General features: G+C 42.8%; 1 protein-coding gene across 1 annotated transcript in view; it reads left to right on the forward strand.

The window, feature by feature from the left end:
* The window catches only part of SECISBP2L (SECIS binding protein 2 like), a 1453372-nt gene that overhangs the window by 590681 nt on the left and 842600 nt on the right, over positions 1-20091 (forward strand). Inside the window, exon 9 of the mRNA XM_044077590.1 lies at positions 9955-10038. Coding sequence (XP_043933525.1) covers positions 9955-10038 — 84 coding nt within the window. The remainder of the gene's footprint in view (positions 1-9954; positions 10039-20091) is intronic.

Consider the following 20091-nt stretch of genomic DNA (forward strand, 5'->3'; position numbering starts at 1 on the left):
TAGCTTCCTCCTTTTGTTGTAGAGTTTGTTTATGGCTGGGGTCCACCAGACTGGACGCTTGCCTTTGGTACAAAGAGTCTTTGTTTTGCTTGGGATTGCCTTATCCATGCAGTCCTGCAGGTGCTGGTAGAAGGCGTTTGTAAGTGATTCAGCGGCTTGAGTATTGTTTTCCCGCTCGGGGGCCTGAAAGGAGACCACACTAGTCTTTAGAAGTGTGAAGTCGGCTTTTGAGAAGTTCTTTAATGTGGTCTTTTTTATTTCAGGTGGGGGTGGGATGAGGACCTCCAGCAAGATTAGTTTGTGATCTGATCTCACCAGTGAGGGGTATACTTCCGGTGTTGAACATTGTGCTCCCATGTTCGTGATGATGAGATCAAGTATGTTATCTCCTCTTGTGGGGATGGTGACTAGTTGTTCCATGGCATTTGAGTTTATGAATTCCAGGAACTTTTGGGCTAGGGTGTTTGGGCTTGAGTAGTGTTCCCAGTCTATATTAGGGTAATTGAAGTCACCTAGTATGATGGTGTTTGGTGATACATTTATCCCCTCTAGTGTTTTCAGGAAGGCCATGTGAGTTTCCTGAGTTTGTGAGGGTGGCCTGTAACATGCTACAATTTGCAGAGCAGTCTTGCCTATGGTTAATTGCACCTGGATGGTCTCCGATGCATCGTGCGTTGCCACCAGTCTTGAGGTGTGGGTGTCCTTGATGAATATGGATACCCCCTCCTTTCTTGGTATTGTCCGGATTTTGGGGCGGAAGGCATGATATGAGGTAAAACCTGATAGCGCTGGGGTGCTCTCAGGAGCCTTGAACCAGGTTTCTGTCACAGCACAGACATCAATGTTCTCCATACTGAGAAGGGCCTCGAGTGCGTGCATTTTGAGATTTAGACTTCTGGCATTGAGCAGCATTACGCTTAGTTTTTTCCTTTTTGTGTTCTAGGGTGGTAGGTTTAGAATTTGAGCCTTGCCTAAAAAGGCACTATGGGGGTGGCAAGAGCCTTTGCCAATATCCGAATCCCAGGGTGACAGGTGCAAGCCGTCCCTTGAAGCAGCGTGGCTTGTCCAGCATGTCATCCCAGGCAGACAGATACTGGATCCCCTTTGAATGACACCAGTGTTTAAGCCAATTGTTAAAGCTGATCATCTTATCTCTGTATTGTGGCATCATTCTTGGTGAAGGTAGGATACTGCTCAAGGTCAGGGTCATACCTGCCTGGGCTACATAATCAGAGAGCTCCTCAATGTCTCTTTTCATGTAGTCCAAGGAGGTGCGTCTCAGGTCGTTTACACCAGCGTGGACAATGACTGAGTCATATTTGTACCTGCTGTTGAGAGACCTGAGTGCTTGTGTTATGTGGCGGATTCTAGCGCCCGACAGGCAGCTTACTGTGACCTTCTCCTTACTCAGTCTGGTGAGCGGGACATCAGTGTGTCTGACTATGGAGTCACCAATGACTAGTGTGTCTGGTATTGTGTTTGGCCTTAAGGGCTGTGACTGTTTGACACTCTGACTGTGAGGTCTATGTGTTGCGGGTGTTGTGTTCTGAGGTGGTGGTTGTTTGGGTGTCTGCTTTGGTGGCCTCTGCTGTTTTGGTAGATTTTTGATCAGAGCCTCCGAGTATGTCTTTGTGTGTTTATGTGTATGATTTGAGGTTGTAATGGTACTATGTGAGACTGGGTCTATAGTGTGTGTGGTAACCTTCTCCTCCTGACTGGTCTTGCCAGTCCTATGTTGAGAGAGCTCAGCCTCCAGTTTGGCCGTATAGTTGCATCTCTCGCATGTATTTGTGTTTTGTGGGAGGAGGAAAGGGTTGTCTGTGTACATGAGGCAATTGAAACATTGCCTCAATATTCCCAGGTTCACCAGCTGAGCAGGAGAGGACACTAGCAACTGATCCCTCGACATGCTAGAAGGGTAGACGAAAAACTTTAAAAAAAGATTCCGGGGGACGTGGGTGACCGAGAAATGGGGGGTTGCCTTTTTGGGGTACTATCTATGACAAGAGTGCCGCATCAAGGTAATAAGTACTGTAGGAGCAAGTGCTAGGTTTAATAGATAGAGAATAGTCTACTTGGAGTCAAGTAGAGTTGATCTTTTTAGTTATAGGATACGCTGATTTGATCAGTAGTATAGTTCGAGGAAGGTAGTTTTAAGGGAAAATTTGAAGAGTGGACTTTAGGTAGCCCGAATAGTTTAAACCTGCTTAACTGGCACTGCCCTGATTTGAAATTGTTATGGAAGACTCTTTTTACCTATATTTTTTACCTCTTATACCTACAAACTCACTGTTCCTGCCACTGCACACATCCTTCTTAAACTGTTTCCCTTGGCTACTTTCACCCCTATTCAACACCTCCCCTCCCAACACACACACTCTTCTGACATAATCCCACTACCCCGTTTTTATGAGCTTTTTTATATAAACTGTCATCTTTATCTTACACTTTCTACCTCCGTTAGGAATTACTCTTCCTCTCATCCCTTCCTTCACTTTTCACCTCTATCAAATCTCCAAGCCAAGACGTCAACAATATATTTTTTACAACTCTGCAGCCCTGTATAAATGTACACATGTATTTCTTTTTGTTTTTCTATCTACTATGTTTGTTTTTACTCTGGTGTTTAACTATAACATCTCATTGCCAGAATGTGTTGCATTTAATAATAATCATTGCTGTCCTTCTATTCCTATGTTGCAGTACTCTAGTTGTGGAATTTCCTGTCCTCAGGTGACTCTTATGTTGGCTGCTATACAAAAGCTTCAGCTTGGCTATTGCAGCATGCGTGGGACGTCAGACGCAAGGCCATAAACCAGGGGCCTTAAATGTGATGTCTGCACGCACAAGCCTCAGAACCTTTCAGCCACAGACTACCTACAATCGCTCCTTCACAGACGTCGCATCAGTAAAGCTAAGTAACCCGTTGGGTTTCTGTTTTTCTTGTTTTGCCAATTGTTATTGCTTAGGCTTGGTTGTTTTAGCCTTTAGCTGATGTCAGGTAAAAGGGAAAGTCCCAATGTGGGTGCCAGATACCCCATAAAGACGCCCATGACAGGTGTGTTTTTTTGCTTAAGCCAGGAACACGATCATTCCTCCTGCTCAATTTGTCAGTCATTTGTGACAAAGACCCTACGCAGCCGTCTGTCAGCTTTAAACCTTTACCTAGAAAACCAGCGCCTTAAATGGTTAGCCCTTAGAATGGATCCCACACTTGAACCTCTGTGCAAGAAGGCCAAGATTCCTAGGCCTTCCTTGCCTGCCGCTCTGCTTCCCGACGCACCAACTGCCAATCTAGGAGTTGAGGTGCGCTCGGCAGATCCATCGACTTCAACAGCATCCCTTGAGGAAGCCGTCGCACAGCCGATGACCGGCACATCCTCTGAGCTTAGCCAGACACCACCGTCGATGTCGAGGGGGATACCAGTTTCTGTGGTACCTCCGACCAGGATCCAGGCTTTGGAATTATTAACTTCAAAACCTGACACCAGGCCAGTTCCTACTCTCACCCTGGCCAAAAAGAAGCAGAAAACCAAACATACCTCCTCCTCTACAGAAGCCATACCAGATTGGCAGGCCTTCATTTCCTCTCTCATGCAGGCCTTTATGTCCCATAGGCCTTCAGCCTCCACTACTCTACCTTTACTGAGCCATAGGCCTGCATCTGCCTCTTCCCTCCCACCCATGACCTCTCAAGTTAGGGAGGAAGAACATGATTCTTCTTTCTTCCTTGGAGGACTCTATTTCATATACATCCCAGATTGCTTCGCCCCAGGAGTATTATTCTCCTGATGAGTCTGTGAAGGGGATTCTCCACCTGAGGATATTACATTTGGTGAGACCTTCACCAAGATGAAAGATTATTTCAAATGGGATACTTCCTAAATGACTGACACCCAAAAGAGGTACTTTGAGCTGCTTCAAGTAGAATCACCCTCCACTTCGGCTGTCCCTCCGGTTTTGCCTGCTCACGTGGATGCCTTTAATTCAGGTTCTAAGGTCCCAGACTCCCAGCCTCCAGGCCCTAAGTGCCCTGACTGCTTCTGTAAAGTGCCAGAGGAGCAAAAATTCCTAGTTAAACCACCCTTGGCGGACCCAGCTGTCATTGCCACTGCTCCTGATAAACAGTCTAGACTGCTGCCTTCCGCCTCCCTCCTACTCACAGATAAAAATAGCAAATATATGGATAGGATGGGAAAGAAGGTATAAACATCCTCCACTTTGGCTTTCAGAGCCATAAATTGTCAGACCCACATGACTAAGTTTGCTCTAGACTTAGTGTCTCAAGCCTCCTCCATGCTGGCTTCTCTTCCTGACAGCCCCATTAAGACTGACATTACCTCCAAATTGTCCTTGGCTTAGCAAATAGCCAGGCACTCATCAGATGCAGCTACGATGCTGCAGAAGCATCTGCCCACTCAGCAGCATCTGCTTCTGTCCTCAGGAGGTACTCCTGGCTGAGACTACAAAACCTACCAGAAGTCCTCAAGTCCAAGATCTTGGGCACCCCCCCCCCCCCCCAGATCACAATTTCTTTTTTGATAAACAATCTGCAGACCTTTTCAAGAATCAGCAGGAAAAAAGTAAAGAATTACAGGACATCAAACGTCTGCTGGTGTCCTCCATTCCCAAGTATTATAGGAACTACCCTGCTAAAAACCACCTTTGTAAGGCGTAGTCCTTCTCAGACAGCCACTTCCTCTTCCAGATCTAGAAGAGGGGCAAGAAGACCTAGCACGTCCAGACCTACTGCACCACCTCCTCAGCCCAGGCAATCCTTTCAGGACAGAGGAGGTCCCAATAATGCATGACTGCCTTGCCCACGTACCACTTTCTGCATGCCTTCCCCACTGTCTCCCCCTCTGGCAGTCCATCACCACAGACCAATGGGTCCTATCCATTATCCAAAAAGGTTATTGCCTATCTTGGAAAGCAAAACCAACCAGGAAAGGTATGCCATTTCCCCCCAAAAAACAGGTTCATCTCATGCCACAAGTTTTGTCAGACCTGCTAAAGCTAGGCACCATAGAACCTGTCCTCTCAGGACAGGAAGGAAAGGGATTCTACTCCAGTCTCTTCCTGGCCCCCAAAAAAGATGGGCCCTGGAGACCCATCTTAGACCTTACCTTTCAAAATCTACACCTTCAGGTACCCTCCTTCCAATGCTGTCACTCCCCTCTCTGCTGCCTCTCATTCCAGCCAAGGCCTTTATGGCCACCCTGGACCTAAAAGAAACCTACCTGCACATACCCTTCAGGACTTCCCACAGACAATTCCTGCATTTCTCTGGACCTTCCTCTCATTTCCAATTTACTGCCTTGTCCTTTGGTTTATTCACTGTCCCCCGAGTCTTTACAAAGTGCCTAGCCCCAACCATTGCCTTCTGCAGAACTCAGGGAATCCAGATTTACCCATATCTGGACAACATCCTAATCCTAGCAGAGTCTGGAGATACCCTCTCATGGCATCTGCACTTCACCATGTCCCTTCTGCAAAATCTAGGGTTCACCATCAACTGCCAAAGTCCTCCTTGAACCCAAGCCAGAACAAGATTTTCCTAGGCTGCAGAATCAGAACAGACAAAATGAAGGCCTTTCTCCCACAGGACAAGGTTCTATCCCTGACTTCCCACTTCCAGGAAACCTTACATTCCCAGAAGGTGACGGCAAGGCGATTTCTTTGTCTCCTTGGCTTAATGGCACCTACCCATCCCCATGCTACCACTGGCCAGAATACAAATGCGCAACCTACAGTGGTACCTCAAAAACATTTGGTCCCAACACCTACATCACTTAGAACAGGTTATTCCCCTCCTTCCCTGTCTAAAGACAGAAATCAGCTGGTGGATCCAGCAAGTCCAACTAAACCCGGGTCTCCCACTCCAACCCCCCACCCCAACCCAAACAGTGCATACAGATGCCTCAGATTCAGGTTGGGAGGGGTGACACTAGCATCCTACAGGGTTCAAGAAAGGTGGCACCCTTCTCTACAGGCCAAGCACATCAATGTCAGGGAAATGACAGCAGTCTTCCTAGCTCTAAAGACCTTTATTCCCCTTCTTGTACCAGGGGTGCTCCTGATGGTGACTGACAACACCACTGTTATGTGGTACCTCAACAAACAGGGAGGAACAAAGGCCTATAAGCTGTGCAGACTGTCCTTGCTGATATGGGACCTAGCCTCTTGCCACATCTTGGTCCTGCAGGCGACCTACATCCCCTCGCAGGACAACAAGAAAGCAGATCTCCTAAGCAGGACTTCCTACCCACAGCACGAATGGATGCTGGACAGGGAGGTCTTCCTAGACATAGTCTTCTGGTGGGGTACTCCACAAATAGACCTGTTTGCCTCCCCCCAGAACAGGAAGCTACAGACCTTCTGCTCAAAGACTAACTCCCCTCTAGCATGAAGAGTGGATGCCTTCAATATCTCTTGGGAGGGGAAGTTTCTTTATGCCTTTCCCCCTTCCCAATGATTCAGACTGTCCTCCTGAAAATCCAGAAAGACAAACCAAAAATCTTGTTAGTGACTCTCTGCTGGCCAAGGCAGCACAGGTTCCCCCTTCTTCACAATCTAGCCAAGGGCAATCATTTCGTTACCCTACAAGGTGGACCTACTGACACAAGACAAACTCTCCTCCACCCACACTTGCAGATGTTATCCCTGACTCTGTGGGTGATAAATTTTTGATTCCCTTCAGACACCACTACTCAGAGGATGTGCTTTCAGTCCTGAGGGGAGGCAAGGAAACCTACCACCAGAAAATCTTACCTAGCTAAGTGGGAAAGGTTTACAAAGTGGTGTCTGGACAAGGGAAGGGACGCTTGCTCTGCTGATGCCCCCCTCTCTTGTGTGTGTCAATTGATTAAAAGCAGGCATACTTACTCTTCAGTGAAAGTACACCTTTCTGCTATATCAGCCTGTTTTCCCCTTTATCTCCCCTTGCTAGCCAGGCTCGACGTAAAGCTCTTCTTTAAAGAGGTCTTACTCATGAGACCACCAAAGAGACCTATCCTTCTGCCATGGGACCTTAACTACATCCTGGAAAAACTAACCCAGCACCCTTTTGAACCGGCTGGGTCTTCTTCACTACAGATGTGTACATGGAAGACTGTACTTCTGGTGGCTGTCACTTCAGCCAGAAGGGTGTCAGAGTTGCAGGCCTTAATGGTCTGCACCCCCTACACCACCTTCCACAAAGACAGAGTCACCCTGCAAACTAATCCCTCCTTTATGCCTAAGGTGGTCAGTGACTTGTCTCTAAACCAATCTATCTATCTACCCACCTTCTTTCCCTCCCCCACTAATGAAGGAGAGAGGATACTGCACTTCTTCGATGTGCACAGGCAACTAAGATTATACCTGGACAAAACCAAAACCATTAGGAAATCTAAGCAGTTCTTTGTGTCCTTTCACCTCAAAGCCCTGGGCAAGGCAGTCTCCAAACAAACCATCGCATGCTGGATCAGGAAAACTATTTGCCTCTGTTACTCCCACCATGAAAAAAAAAACAGTGGGAGTAAAGGCCCATTCCACTAGGGCTGTAGCCGCCTCCAAAACCTTTATAAAAGATCTGGACATGGCATCCATTATGGAAACAGCCACATGGTCCACTATCCACACTTTTACCAAACTTTACAAACTTGACCAAGTCTCCAGAGCTCAGACAGGATTCACCAAGGGCAATCCTTTGTACAATCCTCTTCAGCATCTGACACCCTCTCATCCTCTTAAGGTGAGGTACTCTCCCACAGCTAGAATACTGCAACATAGGAATAGAAGGACATAGAATAGTTGTGTAAAATCTAACCATAACCATAGATGGTCCTTCTCTTCATGTTGCAGTATTCTTTCTCACCCACCATTACCTCCAATTCACTCTCCTTTAGTCCCGGCTAATACCTGGACCTATCTATGCTACTGTAGGACACCAAGGTCACACACCTGAAAACCATTGGCATTCCTCCTGCTGGGCCTTCTTCTCTACCTGCTGGCCTTCAAGTTCTGAGGCTTGTACGTGTAGATGTCACATTGAAGGCCCCTGGTTTATGGCCTTCCGTCTAATGTCCCACGCATGCTGCAACAGCCAAGCTGAAGCTTTTGTATAGGAGCCGATGTACGAGTCGCCTGAGGGCAGGAAATCCCACAACTAGAATACTGCAACATGGAAGAGAAAGACATCTATGGTTATGGTAAGATTTTACACAACTATTCTTTTTCATCTTCAAAGAATTTTTTGTATTTCACTGTCTGAGATTTTCTCCCCGGGTCTCCGCTGAAAATGAGCCACTTAGCTCAGTCGGACTAACCTGGTCAACAAATGTAAAATAAAATAAAATTTTCTTGGTGGCCATTACCTCCAAAAAAGTGTAACCTGGTCAACAAATGTAAAATAAAATAAAATATTCTTGGTGGCCATTACCTCCAAAAAAGTGTGTTAGAGCTGCAGACCCTATCTGCTGCCCTCCTTATTTGGTCATCCATCGAGATAGTGTCCCTTGGACTGGACCCTACTTTTATGTTTAAAGTGGTATGAAAAATAATTTCAGTCAGCCCACTCATCTTCCATTCTTTTATCCCAAATTTTCTGATAGGGGTGAATATCTTCTGCATTGTCTTGATATCCATAGGCAATTGAGGTTTTGTTTCGGTAGGACAAAGTCGTTTAGAAAATCTAATCAGTTATTTGTCTCATTCTCCAAGTCTCAGTTGGGTGCTGCTGTATCCAACGTTAATTTGTCCAAATAGCTTTCTCATTGTATTTGTATTTCCTTTGGGTATGGTTTGAAGGGAAGGTCTTTGCATCACAAACACAAAGGGCATTCTACCAGAGGTATGGCTACTTCTAGTCTTTTTTTTTCCAGAGCTGCTTTGGATGACATTTATGCAGCTGCAGCTTAGGTGGGTAATCACACCTTTGTGTCCCACTATAAATTGAATATCCAGTCCAGGTCTAGAGCTTCATTTGGGTCCATTGTATTGCGTAACGTCTTTCCATGAGACCACGCTAATGTATTATGTATTTCCCAAGTGTATGGGAGTGGTGGTTGAACCCAAACAGAAAAGGCAACATCGAATACGAAAGTTATGAACTCACCATAACGATAGATCCATGTTTGTTTCAGTATGGTTCAACCAACCCCCTCACCTGCCCCAGCCTTCTTGGCTGTTCTGTTATCCCAGAGATGACAAACCAGGGAGACCTATTTCCTTCCTTCTTTCTTTGGGTCCTTGGCCTTTTGGCTTTTCTTCACTTGGGGACTAGGTCTGAAAGGTTAAATATAGATAAGGGGCAAACTGAATCGGAGTTGGCTCTAGTGAAGCAGGGGGGTTATGGGTAGAGGAGGCAGAGCTTGTCAAGCTCAAGTTTTGAAAGCTGGCCTGCATCAGATTTGAGTCTGATTTGATAACCTGCAGATTGAACCAGATGGAAACAGACCAAGATGAAACTATCGTTATGGTGAGCACATGACTGTTTCTTATCATTTTAAGTGACCTGTATGCTTGCAGTGAAAGAGTTTGTGCAGTCATAGCCATCCATTGTTTTGGAGGGTATAGGATACCTAGTGATTGATTTAGCCTGCCTAGTGTTAGAGTTATGATTGAATTTGTTGAACATGTATGTGGATTTTAGTATACTCTGTCAGTGCCATACTGAACAAACTTTTTTACAGACTGATACGTATGCTACAGCCTATTGCATCAACTTGGTTGAAACCCTTGCAGTTCATTCTGCGCAAGGTGCCAGTCTGTCACAGCATGCACATATACAGTCACTAACTCACTACACATATCTGCTTTGTTAGTTCATTTTTAAGAAATTAAATATATTGCAGAAAGTGTACTAATTTGTGAAAAGCCATGAGGAAATAGACATTCAACAAAAAACGTTTGTTGGTCTTCTCAAATTCTGGTCAGCAGACATTTAAGTGAGTTCCTCTGATTTCTTTTTAGGATGCGGATGAGTTTCCTGAATTAAACTGTGTGAATGGAAGTAGCAGAATTGACAGCCCTACACTGAAAATGCCTGCTAAAGTTGTAAGTATTAATTTGTAAGCAATGATGAATGATGAAAGTTATACTGAGGTTGTAAAATGGTACACCCTGAGGATTTAATGTGGTATTATGTGTAGTTAGATGACACACTGGCAAAAATAAGTTTTAGGTTTAAATATTATCATATTCCTTCAGCTATGTTAGTTCTGATATTAATCTGGATTAAGGTTTATTGCATCTAGAATAATTTCAAACACTTGGTTTATTCTATTTTAAAAAAAAATGGCGTTTGTTCACCACCACATTTTGCCATTCTGCTCAGCTGTACTGTAGTTACAGTACTGGTTTAGCATTTTTCTTACATATAAAATAAATCCAGTATTTATTTATACATGTCCCTAAAATGTTTTTGAAAATGAATTCCATATTTGACTAAAAGACATTTCCATCATTTCACTAATATATAAGGTTTAAGGCATTGCACAGTGAAAACTTTAGCTTGACTGGGTTTTTCTTGCAGTTTATATTGAATGGTTTGTTTGTGCTACCTTTTTACCCTTTGGTTTGGATCTTAGTTGGGATATTTTGCAGGCACATTACTGTTTATGGATATCAGCTGAGTTTAAGGCTCTGTGTTTCTAAAGTATAGCCAAATCTACTTATGCTGTGGTGATGAGGTCACTAAAATAGCCCAAACCTGTGCGTCCACATCTAGTGGGGTTTGGCTGTATCGGCCTGAATGTAACCACAGAGACTTAAAATTAAAAATTTCATGTTCATTCAGAAGCCATGTAACTGAAACACTCTGTCCTTAAGGGGTCATTTGCATATATCCCATGGGCCTGCATTAGAGGAGGTTTAAGGTATTGCACAGTGAAAACTGTAGTATGGGTTGTTTTTTTCGCAGTATTTACTGAGTGGTTTGTCTTTGTGACCTTTTCTTACCCTTTAGGTTTGTTCATATATACGTGTGTGTGTGTGTGTGCGTGTGTGTGTGTGTGTGTGTGTGTGTGTGTGTGTGTGTGTGTATGTGTATATATATATATATATATATATATATATATATATATATATACATATGTGTGTGTGTGTATATAAACAATCATGGATATGTAGGTGAGTGTAATAAAAAAGGTTAAACACTCATTTAATAGAACAACTTATGTGAACAACCTTATGTATTATTAAATACATGTTTGTGTGAATATAACATGGTTGAATTAAAGTTTTATATAATGCAGGAAAGTAGGAGTGTCCAGGAAAATTAATGTGTGCATATGTGCTAGATCTTGTTATAGTAGTTAGCGTGCATGTGTGAGTGTTTGTAGGTTAGAGTTAGTGTTGGGAAGGGGATAGATATTGTGTTGTGCTTTGGTAATGGCATTTGTGTGTGTGTGTGTCTTGTTTAGTGGTACTGTTAGGAAAGGGTTTTTAGTTACATAATGCTTAGGGTGGAGGCTGGGGCCGGGGCCAAGGGTAGGGTAAGGTTAGCACCGGAGTAAGTTGATATTAGGGCAGAAAGGGGGTCAAAGCATGATCTTTAACCCAAATATCCTTTTGGCTATGTACAGCATATAAAAGTACTGCTTGGCTTTCAAACAACCGAGCGACCATCAGTACTCAGTAAGTAGCTATTTCCTTAAGTAAGACTTGGTAATTGGCGAGTCACTGATCATTCCCATAACAGTGTATAGTGTTCCAAAGGGGAGCACTTGTGTGCCTCCTGTATGGGAAAGGATGATTTCTCATAGCCCTTCTAAGATTACCGGGTGGGGGGGGACTTCATGGGTGGTAGCTCCCTCGTTGCTCAGGCTGCAGCATTTTTGTGGTTGCCTTACCTGCTTACTATGCTTCAAGCACACTACTTTGCATTTCCTTAACATGTCACCTTCATGTTTTGAGCCAAGGCAGTCTTTGATAGTTTGAACTGGGATATAATTTGGAAATGGGCATGGAGCCAGTTGGTTAATCTGGGTAGGAATGCATACACATTCTTCATAACTGAGATTGTAGGTGTTCATATTGAACTTGAGGACTCCATGGTGGTGATCTTGTCACATATTTTAGACCTTTTCCTGAAGTGGAACATTTGAAGCTTGGGATTGTTAAGGTTCTTCTCCCATCACTTTTGATAGATGATGGTCCATTTTAAATAGTTCAGCTATGGTTCCTCTTAGTCCCGTGGGAGTGGCCTCTGCCTAGAAGAGTTTGGGACTACTGTTGGAGCTAAGTGTAAGGCTTAGCCTTTTTAGCTATGGAGTCTAGCTTTTTATAGAGCATGCCCTTTGTTTATTCAACTAACAGTCCATAATGTGCTGCCTTTAAAATCAAGGGTGTGAGGCCATACACTTTTGCGGGTAGTGGTTGCTCTTCTGGTTTGGTTGTAGTTTTGGACTTTGCTCTTAGCAGTACTCTTTCCTTTGGTTGAGTACATGCTTGCAGCACTGTTAGAGATGCATTCTCAGACGCTGTGTTTGGTCTGTGTTTCCAGTTCTGATCCCTGTGGAGACTGAAATCTCTACTGCAAGGGAGGAATCATATTCCCGCAGTTTTGTTTCTTTGTGTTGCTGGTTGGAGGGTTAATTTCATTGTATTTTCCCTTCTGTGGTTCATGGTGTTCTTGTATATTTTGTCGTTGCTCTATTTGATTTCTTTTCTTATTGTAGAGTTCATTGAAGTGGGTCAGACTGATTCATGTCAGAGATGAATGTGTATTCCAGCTTACAGATCTTTGGTGATACAGCAACTTTCCTGGTCTTAGCCAGGGATTTCACCACTGATTTTAAGTGTCACCTGTTTCTACCTCCGGCCATAGCCCATGAGTTATTTCTTTGGAATACATTGCCTTGCTGGCTGGGAACACAGGGAGAAAGGGTAGGGTAGGTTAGAGCCTGCAAGGAAGCTTTCCTCACATGCCTTCAGGTGAAAATGTAAATAGTTCTTGATTTGAGTATCATGGTACCCCATGTCACTCCAGTTGGTGTATGCAGATGCATGCTGTGGATTCAGTTTCTATTGACAGTTTGTGGGTAAACTTTCACCCATTATTTTCTGGTGGAATGCAAGATTGAAGCCCACCTATGGTTTGAGCAGCTCCCTTGTGTGTGAGTTTCTCCATCCCCATTTTTAGAATCTCTTAGAGAGACTTTGACCTATGGTTGTACGTTTGTGTGTATGTGTAGTCACTTATAAGAAGAGCTGTTTGTCTACAGCAGCCAACCATGTCTATGGGAGAGTTCTGTCTCAAAGATTCAAACAAGAGCATGCAGTAGTCTGGTATTTATGAAACAGTGACAAGCATACCTGTGTCAGTACATTCCACTGTGTGGTACTGCACTGGGAAGGTCGCAATAATCCATGTTCTCATTTACTATTGCATCTGTTTTTCTGTATTTTGTCCTCATCTGTATCTCCTTGGCTTGATATCCCTTTCTCATTTAAAGAATGTGGATCATCTGATGGATGCACTAGGATTGCTACATTTCTTAGACCCATACAAAAAAAATCCTTAAGACATTTATTTGGGAGAAATTCTTATAGCATGAATCATTTTGTTGGAACCTTTCTAATATTTTCCTGTTGTTTCTCAGTGGTGATCTGTGGTCCTCATTTTGCAGCCTAATTCAGGAATCTGTTGGTTCTTACATGCAGAAAACAATTAATTCAATATGATTCATTAATAAATTCCAATGGTGGAATGTTAGAATTAAAAACAAAAATTACATAACTGGAAAATGCACCACTTGGGATTATCTGAAAAATCTCTGATTCAGCCAGTAAATAAAGGTTTCACAAAGGCTCTGTCAAGCTGGGCTGTTTATATAAGTAAAGACAGATATGAGCAACACCTGTTTACCAATGTAGCATATAATTAAACTTAAGTGTAATGTAACTATTATTGTGGATGATAGTGTCATTGCTAACACTTTAAGAAATGTTTTTGATTGTGCACAGTATGCATTCTGCAGATTATTTCCAAAGGTTACAGGTTGCAGTTTGGAAAAAGACCACTGCTGACAGGGATGCGTGCTTTGCCGAAGGAAGAAATGCACTTAATTCCCTTCATTTTATCTGGCTCTGTGAAGTACAGTGATAGAGCCCAGACTGTGACTGAATCATAGCAAGGGGCCCGTACTACCAGTTTATCTCTTTGTCCTTTACTTCAGCTAGTGCTCTCAGGGTCTTACAAAATGCCTGACTCCAGTATTTGCATATTGCAAGACAAAGGGCATACAAATGTAACTATACTTAGATGACTGCCTCATTCAGGCACTCACCCACCAGGAGGAAGACATGGCCTTCAACTTTACATCGAATACTTTGAGTCTTAGGTTCTTTAGCATTCCAAAAATCAAACTTGCAAGAGAGTTATATTCCTGTGCTTACTTTAGGCTGCAGTTGTTACAAGACATATCTCCCCCAAGAGAAAGGACATTTGGAACACACTGCTTCCACAAATCAGTAGGGGAAGGGAAAGTGCCTGCCAAAATATGTCTTAGGGCTCTGGGATACTTGACTTCCAGTACTTTGATGATACCTCTGGCCAGACTGCACATGAGGAGACTCCTGTGGTATTTGAGGTACATCTAGAGACAACCCTCTCAATCTCTGGACAAAGTGATACCCATCTTAGCTTGCATTTCTATGGAGCTGAAATGGTGTTTTACACAAGTCATGCTGAACTTGGGAGTTTCCTTCATTCAGAAACTCCCCCCTCCAACCAGACAGTGTAAGAACAGATGCTTCAGATCTAATCTGGGGAGCATACACTCCGCAACTCAAAGTCCCATACCTGTGGAATACTAGCCAATGGATGAAGCATATAATTGTAAAGGAAATGATGGCCTTTGCATAGGTACTGATACCTTCTTTTCCATAGTGATTAGAAAGTCATCTTTCAGGTAGTCACAGACGTTATGAAAATCATGTGGTATATCAACCAACAGGGAGGGACACAATCATAGCCTTTTTGCACCTTTTGGCTATGTCAGCCTGCCTGCTGATGGATGTCTGCTGACAGTCAAACCATTTCTAAAAAGAGTATCGCTGTTGAGACCATGAAGAACTGCTCCTGCTTAGGTCCTATATTGACCTTGAAAAACTGTTATTTTTTCAGCATCTTGCCACAACCCCTGTCAAGTACTTGACATGGAAAACAGTCATGCTGGTGGCTAACTTCTGAACTAGGTGAATGGCAGAAATGCATATCCTGATGAATAAAGAATAATTCCTGCTATTGCACAAGGACAGGGTGAGCCTCAGAACAAACATGTATTTTTTGCTTATAGTAATGACATAATTTTCCCTCAGTTAAACCATCCAACTGTTTGCCTTCTTTCTCAGCCCACATAATAGGGGAAGGGTGGAATACTGTGCTCCCTGGATGTAAACAAACAACTGAGATGTTATTTTGTACAGAACCAGGGAGAAATTCCAACCAGATGTCTCTCTCTCTCTATCTCTTATGCCACAGTAAAGGAGGGAATGTCATTGTCAAAACAACCACTTTCTAAGTGGCTGTCACACTGTGTCATATTGTATTGTTCCTCTCATGGTAAGAAACTTGAAGGAACTGTGAGATCACATAGTACTTGGGGGCACAGATACTATATGGGCTTTCTTACTGGGGTCACTGCACAATCTCTTTTCAAAGCTGCTAATTGGTCATCTGTTCAAACTTTCTAAAAGTGCTACAAGCCGGACATTTTTTCCTGAGCAAGAGCAGATTTTAACTCTGCCATCTTGAAGGGTATATTGCAATCCAGACATTCCATTCCATCAGTTCCCCCTTTCTTAATAGAGATCTGTGAGTCTTCCTAGTAGTCAAGGCTACTGCAGCAGTAATGTAAACAAAAACATAGTGCAGTTGTCCAAAAACTTAACATCACAGTAGATGTTTGAGAAGATCACTGTTTCAGTACTTTTTCCACTCTCACCATCCTCCCTCTCACTGTGAGATATCCTGGGTTAGTATGGGGTACCCTATCCTTAATTTGCCCTTTGTCTTTTCCCTTTATATGACCACATGCCTGCTCTGGACTAAGTAAAAGTTGGGAACCTTGTTTCTCCCTCACTCGCTTTACTGTGAGGGTCCTTTTTTGTCTGAATTTGTTATAATCTTCCTAGAACCTGACTCTTTATCCTTAACAGAGGTTGGCCTTGCTCCTTTGATGCGAAAGGTCTAATATGGAGTGAACATTTGTTGATTTTATACTGGAGACATCCTGATGCCCAATCTGCTAAGCCTGGAAAGGGAAATTTGATTTGGTCTGGAAATCAGGCCAGATACCCGAGCCTTTTACAGCTGAAGTTTTTGTAGTCAGGACTACAGAAACGGTGATCTGCTTGGACACCTAACCATAGGTTCACCAGCTGTTTGGCTGAGCTACCTGGTGTCCTAGGCTGAATTAGAAACTGGGCTAATTACTTCTGGTGTACGTTTCTCAGCACTACAAATCTTTCTCTTTAGACTTAAATTGAACAAAATAGTTATTTATGTATTTCTGCCTGTATTTTTGAGGTGAATTTCTTCTGTTACAGTTTTTAATCGGATCTCTGCCTTTTGGCTTGGGGCGTATGTGAAGAGAGTCTTCAGACCACTGTACCAACCCAGTTACCTATAAATAAAATTTTGATGGCACTAAACAAGGATTCGATTCAGTTCAGCTTGAAGATCCATATATAGCAATCTGCCATTTTTTCTTAAGTCAGATTTTTGCTTCTTTCTCAGTTATTTGGGTCCTAACTCCAAATTTATTAACAGCATATAAAAGGTGCATTTTTTCATTTCTATTTTAATGCCATATTGTTGTCTATTCTCAGGGACTTTGATAAGTCTATTGGTAGAGTTTCTTGTCATTAGCTTTTTGATTCTTTAACCAAAAGAACACTTATATTGCTTTATCTTTGGTTTGCCACAATACTGCATGTGTAAAGTAGCCCAAAAGTTCAAATTAGCATTCCTAAAAAGTAACTGTTCTTGTGCTAGAAGTAATTCCTTCAATCAGTGTAATATATTCCTGAAGCTGCATAAGATCAAGCCATTTTACTTGTGTGGCCTTGTAATAATTCAAATTTGACAGTATTCATTCCTCTCCCCATTTCTGTTGGTATCAAAAGTTTCTCACATGCCTCCATGGAATGTTTCCCCTTCTCTTATAAACCCATGTATCCTACCTGCAAGTGTTTGCTAGACTCTGGTTCTGGAGAGGAGAGTCTTAGAAAGCTTGTACAATGTAGATAACTGATGGAACCAGGAATATATTTATTCTCTGTATGGATTATTCTATGTCCATAATCATTAGCTTCCACTTTTTTACCTTTTTAGACTGTTTAACATTTTATCTTTCACTTCTTTCCTTGACATTCTTAAGAGTCACTTACTGTATTATTTAGCTGAATTACCAGATACTTGATTTTGACACATTTCCAAAGGTAGGGGTTATCTGGTACTAGTCCAAGTGATGGCTGATAGTTTAGGGCGAGAGTTTTCATTTTTAGTTCTATTTATTTCATATTCTAATAGGCACTGAAATACATTTAATATTTGGAACACCAAAGGTAAGTCCTCGTGTGAGTGTTCTGTGTAAGGATATTGCCCCATCTGTAACCTTTCATCTGAGGTAATGTCATATGAACTGCAAGAGTTTTAAATGAAGCAGAAATGGGTGGTGGGGGATGGACAGCCTTGACAAAGCCCCCTCCTTCCATCCAAAACAAGCTTGCTAGAGAATTGAGAGTCGCACCCCACTCTTCACTACTTCAACCTAGCACAGGATGTTTATTTTAGTTACACACACACACACACACACGCACATATATACATACATACATACATGTTAAGAATCAGTGTTATTAACTTGTCAGGGAAAGTATCCTTTCTCAAGACATGCTTTAGTTAAGACCAGCCTACACTGTGGTGTGCATTCTCTGCATTCAGTCTTGTTATTACTAGCTATTTTACTGTCTCAATGTCCTCTTCCATCTACAGAAAGCTATTGGTAATATTGTGAAAGCTTGCGTGCCTTCTATAAATCCACATTGATAAGGTCTGTCAAGTTTTTTTACTTTAGTTATCCTAGCTGCATGGATTCCCAGAAATACCTTGTAATCGCTGTTCAAATTTATTTATTTTATTTTACATTTGTTTACTGGGAAAGTCTGACTGGGCAGAGCCTATTTTCAGCAGAGGCCCAGGAAGAAGCTCCGCAAAGAGTGGAGTGTGTATAATAATGAAATAAGCAAACGTATGCATTGGCAGATACTTGTTTATTTGAGCTTCTCTTTCCTCTGTTTCTTCTTTTTTTTTAAACAAGAAACATCTTTATTAAATTGTCACATATGATTGCAACTCGTACATTAGTTGCAAACATTATACATCACAAACCGTGCTGACATTGTAGTTGCAAACATTATGCATCACTTATCTATCAAGTCATTGTCAAACATTACATAGCTCATTCGAATCCTGTCTTCCTTTAAACCCCATTCCTCCTGTGCATATATTTATGTTCATCGTGCTTCACTGTTGCAGTCATTACATTTGGGTAATCTGCTGGCAGGTTGTCCTCAGTCGGCCTGATTAACAAAGTCTTGGGTCCTGCGTCTGTTGTTGTCCCTTCTTCCATGACATCAGGTCGTCAGGGGTATAAAACATGCAGCCGAGGCCATTACATTAGTCTTTCTTGCCGCGCGGTGCCTGAAGCAGAAGCAGTTTGCAAGTGCCAGTCGGCCGACTCCTGAAATTTTCGTTTTCAAGTTTCAGAACTGAAGTCTTCAACTAAAAGCTAAGTACCCCATTGGGGAAACTTTTTCTTGCTCCTTACCGATGTCAGTAAAGGTTAATCGAATTACTTGTGGGAAGCAAATACCTCATAAGGATTTTCATTTGTACTGTATTCCTTGCCTAGGCCCTGACCACGATGTACTTTGCTGTCGGTTTTGTGCTTTATTTAATCAGCGCACTATCCGCCGTCGGTCCATTTTTGCTTCAAAATATTTCAGTTCTCGATTTAATTATCCAGAAATGACATTGGTTAGCCATCCAACTACCGGAATACCAAAAAAATGCAAAGAAAAAGACAGACAGGCTGTTGAAGTCCAAAACTGCCAACGCCGCTTCTCTTAAGCCAGTCGCCAGTTCACCGGTACTCGGTGAGGTGCTTTTGAAGCCCCTGATACCCGCTACTTCTGATTCACAGGCCTCTACTGAGACCCTTTCGGAGTCCGGTATGCCGCGAGATGCTTCACATATGGAACCCGTGGATGTCTGTACATGTTCAGGTCCCTATGCCTAAAAAACAAATTATCAAAATGGCTGAAGATTTAATTACTCTGAACAGGGGTAGTCAACCCCCCCCCCCCCCTTCTAAGAGGCCTAGGATTGAATTTGACTATGAATCATCTGAACAGGACTCTGTTTCTTCTGACTCTTCTAATGATCTGGATTTGTCCATGCCAACTTATGAGGATTCTGATGCAGAGGACTCCATTCCCTCTGCTTCTCCGCCTGAGGATTTCTCTTTTGGGGAAACTTCACATACCTTAAGGGAGCATTTCCACTGGGAAAGTCAGGATTTCTCTGAATCCAAAAAGAGGCTTAGGGATTTCCTCCTTCTTCCTCAGCATAGGCCTTTGGCTATACCTCCTGTACTAGATGTTGTTGTTGATGTATTTTCGTAATTCAATATGGCCCCTGATTCCTTGCCTCCAGCCCCTAGCAAACCAGACAGATACTACAGGGTTCCTGAGGCCCACAAATTCCTTTTCAAAAATCCAGTTGCGGACCCTGAAACCATTTCTCAGGGCCCCAAGGGCATTAAGGCTTCTACTGCTAAAAATCCTACCCCTTCTGATAGAGACTTTAGGTCACTGGATAGATGGGGTAAAAAGGTTTATACTTCTGCAACCTTAGCAATCAGGACTTTAAACTGTCAATTCCATATGCTAAAATATCAACAGCATATCATGGGACTGCTTAAACAGAAACTGATGTTGATTTCTGACTGTATGGAGAATAAAGATTTGCAGGATGTATTGCATTCAGCTGAACAAGTTGCCAAACATACTTTGCAGTGTGGTTTTGATTCTTTAGAG

This window comes from Protopterus annectens, chromosome 7.part0 (genome assembly GCF_019279795.1).
Source record: "Protopterus annectens isolate FY-2018-M chromosome 7.part0, PAN1.0, whole genome shotgun sequence".
Taxonomy (NCBI): Eukaryota; Metazoa; Chordata; order Ceratodontiformes; family Protopteridae; genus Protopterus; species Protopterus annectens.